The sequence below is a fragment of the Rosa rugosa genome, chromosome 1, assembly GCF_958449725.1.
Source record: "Rosa rugosa chromosome 1, drRosRugo1.1, whole genome shotgun sequence".
Classification (NCBI taxonomy): Eukaryota; Viridiplantae; Streptophyta; class Magnoliopsida; order Rosales; family Rosaceae; genus Rosa; species Rosa rugosa.
In genome coordinates this window covers 19,643,270-19,653,398 of record NC_084820.1, presented here as the reverse complement: position 1 = coordinate 19,653,398, position 10,129 = coordinate 19,643,270, and the positions used below count along the sequence as shown (strand labels likewise).

Here is a 10,129-nt window from a genome sequence, read left to right as displayed (position 1 = left end):
AATGATTTTCATGTGGAAACACATTGTTAGAATGGACAAGAGTTCCTTTGCATCACCTCTAATGACTACGGACATAAACGAGTATCAGAGAAACTTATGTGTCGCTCTAGTGGGTTGTACGCAACCACTATTCGAGTCATTGAATCCAACTATGTCATGAGAGATGATTTATGGGATTCTGACACATATAGGCTTTGGCATGACCGTTTGGGACACCTAGGTCGTGACATGATGATCCGTGTATTAAAGACTTCACACGGACATCCATTTTTCAGAATGAAAAGAAGTAAGAACCAAGAATTGGTTCGAGGAGCTGCACATGAGCCTCATGGTGCCATGATTGTGCAAGACTGGCCACACATGGCCGACACCGCCTACCCCCTGCGGCCAATACATGGCATTGACGCCATGTATGGAGACTTGGCTCTTCTCTCTACTTCTCAAAGTAAATTGTGACATTCTGGCTCAACCAAAACCTTCATTGGTTGATTATAAGGCCAATCTTTCGTTCTGTAAAGCCTGTTTTTTTTTTTAGGATCAAGATCATCCTATGCAAAGGACACTAAAGAAATAATTCCATTCTTACATAGAATCCAAGGGGATTCTGTGGATCGACTCAACCAACTTGCGGACTGCTTAGATGTTTTATGCTGTTGTTTGATATGCGGACACGCTGGTCACGTGTCGCACTATCGTCCACTCGTAATGCTGCTTAAGATGAACTCCTAGCCCAAATCATATGGCTACGGGCTCACTACCCGGATCATCCCGTTCATTCAATTCGACTTGAAAATGCTAGAGAGTTTACATCGAAAATTTTCGATGACTATTGCATATCATTGGGTATTGATATCAAGTATCATATTCCCATGTACACACCCAATTGGTCTCGCGGAAAAGCCACCATTAAACGACTACGATGGTAGCTCGGACATTGGTAATGCGCACCAATATTTCCGCTTAGGTTATGCAATATCGCATGCAGCTATGCTAATTCGTCTACGACTCATAGCAGCCACTCAACTTTTATTTGCGTTACAGCTAGTGACTGGGTTCGAGTCTAATATCTCGTACTTATGCATATTTGAGTGTGCGGTTCATGTGCCAATTGCGCCGCCACAACGCATCAACATGAGTCATTGCAACGAATGCATACATATATTTGTGTTGGACATGAGTCTCCAACTATAAGTCCGCTATGTAGCTCCCTTGACAGGCGATCTCTTTTTTCGCTGGATTTGCGGATTGTCACTTTGATGAGACAGTCTTCCCGTCGTTAGGGGGAGATTCGAATGTCAACGTTCAACAGGAATTGTCGTGGTCTGTCCCCACTATGTCTCATCTTGATCCCCTAAAAGTGACGAGATCACATATACCTGCTGCAAACATGTCTGCAAGGATTGATGTCCCCACAGGAGGAGATGGGTACGGCACCACTACCATGGATGGTGGTATGGTGACGACACAAGGTGGCATAATGGCGTCATAGGCCATGGGTTCCGCTAGAGAGTGTAGGAGACCCATAGGTTCGATGGATTCTCGCCCTAGGAAGAGAGCGAGTTTGGCACAACTTGATCCATTGATCATTGATACTCAAAATCCGTCTCATGAGAATATTCTGGATTGTCGTTATGTCCAACAGACATCGTTGGGGGACGCCTCAATGTTAGAACCAATTCCTGAGAATATAGAGATCTCTATGAACTACACTAGTGTACATGAGGACGTGGAATTATTGAGACCAATGACATCGAACCTTACTCCGTTGAAGAATGCCAACGTAGAGACAATTGGCCTAAATGGAAAAATGTGATCCAGGTTGAATTGGATTCACTAACGAAGAGGAAGGATTTCGGGCCTGAGATGCTAACACCTCGTAACATAATACCTGTTGACATTAATAGGTCTTCGTTAGATAGCGTGATGAGAAAAAGAGATGATAATCTCGCCTTATGGCGCAAGGCTTCTCACAAAACGCCCTGGAATCGACTACGAGAAGACATATTCTCTCGTAATGGATGTCATTGCACTCCACTACCTTGTTAGTTTGGTAGTTTCCAAATAACTGAACATGCAGCTTACGAATATGGTCACTACGTATCTCTATGGGGATCTAGATACGGAATATAATGAAGGTTCTTGTGGACTTCATTTACCCAAATCAAGTGGCTCTTGACCACGGAGCGCGTTTGCAATGAGGGTGAAACACTCACTAAAGTGACTACTTGATTGGGAAGGGATATAATGAACTATGCCCCTGCGATTTCATGACAAGTTCTGGATTTGCAATTGTCACGGTTTATGTTGATAAACATAATTGGAACCCTTGAGAGTTAAGGGAAACCGCTGAACACCTGAAATCCAAGTTTGAGATGAAGAACCTTGGGAGAACACGGTTTTGTCTAGATTTAGAACTTGTATACCGTGTCAATAAATGCTTTGCATTTTGATAAAGTCAAAGATGCACTCCCATGGTCGTCCGTAGTCTTGACCCTACGAGGGATACGTTTCTTCCCAGGGATGATGACGAAGACGTGTTAATTGGCAGAAGTGTCTTACCTAAGTGCAATAGGCGCATTATTGTACTTAACACAATACAAGACCGGACATCTCATTTGTTATGAACTTGTTGGCTAGATATAGCCCTGCGCCAACGCAACACCATTGGACTGGTATAAAGACAATATTTCGTTACTTAAAATGTACGATAGATATAGGATTGTTCTATCCCTGCAGAGAGAAAAGAATGACGGAAGAATGAGAACGGATCTCATTAGCCCAAGTGGCATGCACCGTCCAAGACGCCGTGATCGGCAAAGCGATGATGATGTTTTGATGGATTTTGCTGATGCAGGATCTCTCTGACCCTCACAAAGGTCGCTCCCAAACGGGTTATGTCTTTACCATGGGAAGCACCGCAATATCTTGGAGGTCTACAAAGTAGACCATTGTTGCTACTTCCTCAAATCATGCAGAGATTATCGCTCTACATAAAGCCGTGCGTGAATGCATATGGCTAAGGTATGTAATTAGACATATTCGAGGAACTTGTGGTTTGAAGTCTACCACAGATGAACCTACATGCATTTATGAAGATAATGCAGCTTGTATTGAGCAAATGAAATTAGGTTTCATCAAGGGCGACAACACCAAGAATATATCGCCTAAGTTCTTTTATAATCAGCAACAACAAGCACTTCTAAAGATTGAAGTGAATCAAATCCGATCAGAGGATAATGTAGCGGACTTATTTACTAAGTCGTTACCTAAATCTACCTTCGAGAAACATGTGAAAAGCATCGGATTGAGAAAGTTATCCGAAATCCCATGATTGCAGCAATCAGGGGGAGATATTGACATCAGGGGGATGTATGATGTCTACATGTTCGATCTCGAAGAGTGAAGGACGTGTTGTGCTCTTTTTGTCCTTTGACCAGGGTTATTTTTGTCCCACAGGGTTTTTGTTACCTGGCAAGGTTTTTAACGAGGCAACGATCAAAGCGTCATCACCAAGTTTGAGCGGCACAAGGGGGAGTGTTGAAGGAAGTCGACATCAAGTGTGCCTCTTCAAACTAGGTTTTAGTCATAGAGTTGTAATAGGAGAAGGTTCTAGATATCCTAGTTATGTTCGGATTCTATTACATTTCATGTACTCTGTAATTCCCTATATAAAGGGCTCCTATTATCAATAATACAATACAATTCTCCCTGCAATTCATTTTCACTTAAACAGAAAACAGGTAAATGATTAGATTACAGGAGGATGTAAAATATGATGATTTGATTACAAGTAAATGAGTAACAATAACAATCCTATTGGGGGTGTTCTATAATCTATATAGGTTCCAAGAGTACTTAAAACTCTGGAAGATGAAGCTTTGATGTTGATCTGCGCGTTTTTGAAACCAGTAGTCTATCAGGATAATAGCTTTGTTTTTCAAGCAGGAGAACCACTTGATCGCATTCTCTTCGTTACAGAAGGCTTAATATGGACCTACCAGGCGGCGGGCACACTACTGATAGTAGTAGCAGTACAAAATGGAAAAGGAAAAACAGGTTTCAGTTTTCTTGAGAAAGGTGGTTTTTACGGAGACGGTCAACTTCTGAGTTGGGCTATAGCATCACACTGATACGCTAAAATTAAGCGCTCAACTTAACCCTGCAAAATGTAGTCGTTAGCAATATAGAGTAAGCAAGGATCGTTCAAGCCGGGGATTGAGGGTAACAAATTAATCACACAAAATAAAAACAAACTAACTAAAACACAAATCAAACAAACAAAGAGACTAACTAAAAGAAAAACGCAGAAAAGGGGAAAGAAGAGAAGAAGCAATCGAAAATAGAAGAAGAAAAGAAAAATAAATGTTTTGGGGATTTTTAGATTTTACGAAAATAAAAGGAAAACAAAACAAAGAAAGCAATTTCGATTTTTAAGTTTAAGAAAAATAAGATGGAGAACATGTTAGAGACTCGGAAATCCACCACCAATTATTTTCGAACAATGTAAGTTAACCTAGTTTCAATTACTAAGGTGTGAACATAAACCAACCAAGAAACAAGTCGGAGCAGATCATGTCCCTTATTAATGTTTCCCTAATTACTTAGTCTACGTGAACGCACAATAGCTAAGCCTATCAAACATGCAATCAAGGTATAGAACGCTATCCTATCAACAACACATATAGTGTCAACACATTTGAAGCATTAAGATCTCATGGAAACGATTGATTATAGAGTTGCAGTCTAGTGTGGAACGCCTACCTAGCATGCTCTTCTAGTTGTTTAAAACATCAGCTTTTGTCCAAAGCCTTGCATACTTGTGGATTAGAAAACAAAACGATTAGGTGAATTATTTTCTAAACCTAGCTCCAATTACATGCATAAATCCTATGTTGGCCACCATAAAACAAACACATGCAAAAGTTTTCAATCAAATAGAGATAAACAACCAATCCACACCAAAGATTCAGAAACTAAATTTAAACAAACATATGTTCTACATAATTGGGGCTTCAAACCTCGCCCCTAACAAAAAGTGACTAGCCACACATCGTCTTAAATTCAACAAATAAAATCATGAGTATTAGATTACAAGATGATAAAAACCGTAAAAGGGAGAGTATGAGAGCCACGAATTCACTTTTAGGCAGCCTTAGATGCAAGCACTCCTTCAAGATAGGTCACGGCAGAAGCTTGGTGGAGGATGGAAGATGGATTGCACGGTTTTTCTTCTTGAAGACTTGGGAATTTTTGAGACTTGTGTGCTAGGGTTTGGGAGCAGAAGATGGCGCTGTAGGATGATGCTTTTCAACGTGTTTAGAGCCTCTATATATGTGGAATACACAGCCCAAGTTTCCTTTTCCAATTCTGCTTTGAAAGCCTCCCCTAGTTGCTTGAGAATTACTCTGATTGGTGCACAATTAAATGATTTTCAAGGCTTAATAATCCTCCCAAATTCTTGATGAATCATTCTAGGACTCTCCTTGTAATTTTCAGCATCAATAATCTTCCAAAAATGCACCCAAAATTCGTCCATAGAAGATTTCTGCCAAACAGTCCTGTTTTGACTAGGATTCGGTTTCTGATTCTGAAGCTTCCTTCTTGGACAAGAAACGACTTCGTCTTGACAAGTTTCTGGATGGTTCTTGACTCCCACGTGTTCTATGACATCATATCTTCTATATTGATCAACAACCTTCTGGAAAAACTCCAAGAAAATCGCCGGAAAAGATCTCCCAAAAAGCTTCGTGAAAAGCTGACAGTTTCTGCCTTATCAGGAAGCCTACTTTGCATTTGATTTCCTGCTGCCTCGTTGACGTTTCTGACCAGTTCTTTAGCTCTAGTTCAAGTATAACATCATGTCTTCAAGGTTCGCTGGCCCTTTCTGCAAAGGTGTAGCCGGAAGAATGCAAGAATTGCTCCTCAAAACCGTTCCCAGAAAGCTGATTCTGAAACTGCAGTTTTCTGCTTTGCAGCAACTGTTTTGCACAATGATTTCCGTGAACTTCCCTTGTAATTTCTGGCCAAATGGTTGATCAAACTTAGTCCTCTGCATCAGTACTTTATGTTCCATGTCTTCGTTGCTCCCTTTAAGTTCTTATTTCTCTTGAATCACTCCACAAACTACCTAAAAAGAAAACAAAGTTAAAACTGACTTTTTAAAGGAAATAGCTAAGAAAAGTGTAAAGTATTGCACATTATATTTGTAGCATTTTATGCTCCTATCACACACAAGAATGATCTTTCCTTTTGCAACCTTCCGATCTCGAAAGTGAAAGTGAAATGCCATGCAAAGGTAGAAGGTTTTGTTCTTATGGCGAAGGACTTGAAAACTGTAGTCTCCCGCTACAAAGTGTATCCACGATTCTTATCACGAAAGGGAGCAGGCAGCATTTCAAGCCATAAAGAAAGTGGTTCGCCTTAACAAAGATAGACCAAAGAGACCTCCAACAATGTCGATCCCGGCCTGGCCGCCAACTTCAGTAGTTGCTGTTGATCAGAACTCACCAACTACAGCATGGCATGGAAGGATCTTTAGAAACTTGTGAAGTTGAGTCACCATTAGCTATAGCTAGTCATGCTCTGCCATATGGCATGCTTTACAAGCCAACTAGCTACGTTTGTTTGTTTGTTTTTTTTTTTTTTTGAAGGGGTTTAGAACCCAGCCAAGTTGGAAGGCTCATCCCTAGCCAACTAGCTACGTATTTAAACACAGGTTGTGTTGTGTTGTTTTAGATTGAGCAATACTCTGTGGTTCTTTAATCACAATGTTTGTACGTAGTTTGACAACCAAGTACTAAATATAGGCTAGACTAGCTTCTTTTCCTTATGATACCTTCTATTATCTTGAACTATTAAAAACAAATTCCACCAAAATCCACCATATGACTCGACAGTTATTTTTCACATGCAAGATTCTAATGCATTTGTTATAGTTGATAATGAGAAAGCTATCCTAGCGTTTTTTTTTTGGTGAACCTCGACTGAATAAAGATAATTTATTGAATGAAAAAGTAAAAAAGAATACATCAAGACAGACAAGGGAACGACAACAGCCGTACCCTTGACAAATTGAAGAGACGTTAGGCCCTCTTCAAGAAAAACTGAAAAACTACAAAGTACCTAAATCAAAAACTAGGAAGAGCTAAACAGTCTCAACTCTCGAGTACAAAGAGAAATTGAAAAGTGTGGTTTCAGATCATTAAGGACAATGAAGCACCAAAATTAGCTAAACCAGCAGCAACGTGATTTTTCTCTCTATAAATGTGTGAAGAAAGAAAGTGCATTTGAGAAATCCAATGAAGACAAAACTCTAATGAGAAATCCAAATAGTTGCAATATATCAAAGATTCAAATTTCTTAAATGTAATTGGCCACATCAGCCTTCGGATTTTGTATATGAAAGTCAGATGAGGAAATTTAGAGGTCCCAATAGAAAAATTAACTTAATTAGCAACATTTTTCATTCAAAATGAATGAATTCCAAATTTCAAACAGGCTTCACAAAATGAAGTACTAAAAAGCGATGGATTATACATGCAATTGTTTTCCATGACCAAATAAAATTACAATGCATAATCCCTTTGATGGCCACAACCCAGGTGATCTAGGTGCAAAGCATTAGAAACAGATACAGGTAAGCAATTCTCCCAGAAGGACTCATTAGAACTATGGACTACAATTAAATGATCCAATTATACTACCGAGCGACAAGTACTAGATAGCTATATCATAGTGTAAAATAGTTTTAAAACAAAAATTTTCGAGATTAGTACTAGTCTAAACTTAAACTGGGTTATCAAAAGTCATTCAAAGTTTATTATTAACAAGGACAGAAGAACACACTAGCTTAAACATCTAAGTAAGCCAAATCCCTCTATTAAAGAAACAATGAGAACAAGAATTCTCTCTTTGAATCATGGACAAGAAAGAAATAAAAAAAAAAGAAAAAAAAAAGAAGTGAAGCATGCTATGCAACAGATTTATTCAGCTTCAACAGAGCTTTTGAAGATCCTGCTGATGATGAATTGAATGTAGAGCAAGTAGTACAAGAACACTGAGATCGATCCTTAACCGATGACCCTGTGAAGTTAGATGATGTATAGGAGAATCTACACATATCCAATGGAGGAGCAAAATACATTGGCACAGGCAACTTTGTTGGGAGGCTTGGTATAGGAGCTTCAAAACTGAGAACATTGATCACTTGCCTAATTGAAGGCCGGACAGTTGGATCAGGGTGGCAACACCATAACCCTACCACCATCAAGCACTCGATTTCCTTCTCATCAAATTCCATTTTCAACCTCTCGTCAACTGCTTGAAGTATTTGGCCTTTTCCATAGAGATCCCAAACCCACTCCACAAGCCTCACTTTGCTTGGTTCTGCTTTGGCTTCAACTGGTTTTCTTCCACAACTGATTTCAAGGGCAACTACCCCAAAACTATAGACATCAGATTCTTTGCTGGCTTTACCAGTAGTGACACACTCAGGGGCTAGATAACCCATTGTGCCTGCCAAAACAGTTGTTTGTGAACCCAACTCATGGTCTACAAGCCTTGCAAGCCCAAAATCTCCAAGCTTGGCATTGAAATTTGAATCCAACATCACATTGCTTGACTTGATATCTCTATGCACCACACATTGTTCCCATTCCTCATGAAGGTACAAAACGGCTGAGGCCAATCCAAGTGCTATTTTGAACCTCACTGGCCAACTTAGACTGTAGCTCATTCCAAACAGATAGGAATCAAGACTCCCATTTGGCATGATCTCATACACAAGAAGAAACTCACCTTGTTCATGACACCAACCAATTAGTTGAACCAAATTTCTGTGCCTTAGTCGACTGATGATCCTCACTTCTGCCACGTACTCCTTTTTCCCCTGCTTTGATGTTCTAGACACCCTCTTGACAGCAACTTCTGTGTTGGATTCATTTAACAAACCCTTGTAGACACCTCCAAAGCCTCCCTCGCCAAGTTTCCCTCCTTCGGCAAAGTTGTTTGTTGCACGGCTTATTTCGCGGTAAGTGAACCTCCGTGGCCCTGTTCCTTTGTCAAATTCATCATCCATAGACATGTCATAATCGTCATCTCTCTTGGCAGCCTTTTTTCTCCATGTGATGAACCAGAACAGACCTAGTCCACAAGTCAAGAGACCGAAACCAGTGCCTAGACCAGCTGCCAACCTCACTTTTTTTGCCCCATGATTAATCTCCAAGCTTGAACTAAATGACCAGGACTTAATGTTGTGTATTTCGACCCAATCACCCGTGGCGGCAGAGAAACCAACTCTAACTTTCTCAGGCAACTCATTCCTCAAATCAACTATGTATGAAAGGCTACATTCTCTACCGGTGAAGGTAGGATTTTTGGCGTAAGTTAAAAAAACAGTCAAATTATGGGTGGTCGAGTTATAACTTACCCATGCATTTGCTACTGATCCATTTTTTATGGTGGTTTTCCATGTGACATTAGTCACCGAGACAATGGAATTGACATCAATTCCTACATGATCACCAATTGGATCCCATGTGTTGTTATTACTGTCAAACTCAACAGCAACAAATTTATTTCTGGAAGCATCAAAAGCAGTATCATAGCTAACTAGTGCAAGAAACCCACCACTCGAATTGGAGGGGATCTGTGACTCAAATGGTGCAATGAAGAAAGATATACCATCACCAAAGTATTTATTATTTAAGGCATTCATGACAAAAGAAAAATGAGTGGTGAAGTCAGTGAGCCTCCCCGTGCTGGCATCCCAAAGGCGCACTGGTAGGGCGTAGGAGGCTCGACCGGTGCTACTAGTGAGGGGACCATCAGCTTGATTCTTTGTGAGTTGGATAACTCCCGATGATGGAAATGCATCACCTTCGAATTTTAAGTCCTTCATATTTGGAGTAAAATTGCTATAGTTGAAGGAAACTGACACAACATTTTGCAGGAGGTATAGGAAAAGAAAGATGTTGATGAGAAGAGAGGGAAACGTTTGTGTTTGGAGGTGTGAAACTGAGTTGAAGAGAGCCATTGTTGCAGGGCTTGCATTCAGAAAGGATTGGAGGAAGAAGGTTATGCTTTGTTATTGGGATGGAGAGGCCTAGGTAGCTCCACTATATGGTTGTCC

The 10,129-nt window shown here is 40.3% G+C and overlaps 1 protein-coding gene across 1 annotated transcript; it reads right to left on the bottom strand.

Annotated features, from left to right (window-relative positions):
• Positions 1 to 7,849: 7,849 nt before the first annotated feature.
• LOC133727514 (L-type lectin-domain containing receptor kinase IX.1-like) lies at positions 7,850 to 10,100 on the bottom strand. Its single transcript, XM_062155109.1, has one exon. It carries the CDS (start codon positions 10,031 to 10,033, stop codon positions 7,970 to 7,972), a length of 2,064 nt encoding a protein of 687 aa, XP_062011093.1. The 5' UTR covers positions 10,034 to 10,100; the 3' UTR covers positions 7,850 to 7,969.
• Positions 10,101 to 10,129: the final 29 nt, after the last annotated feature.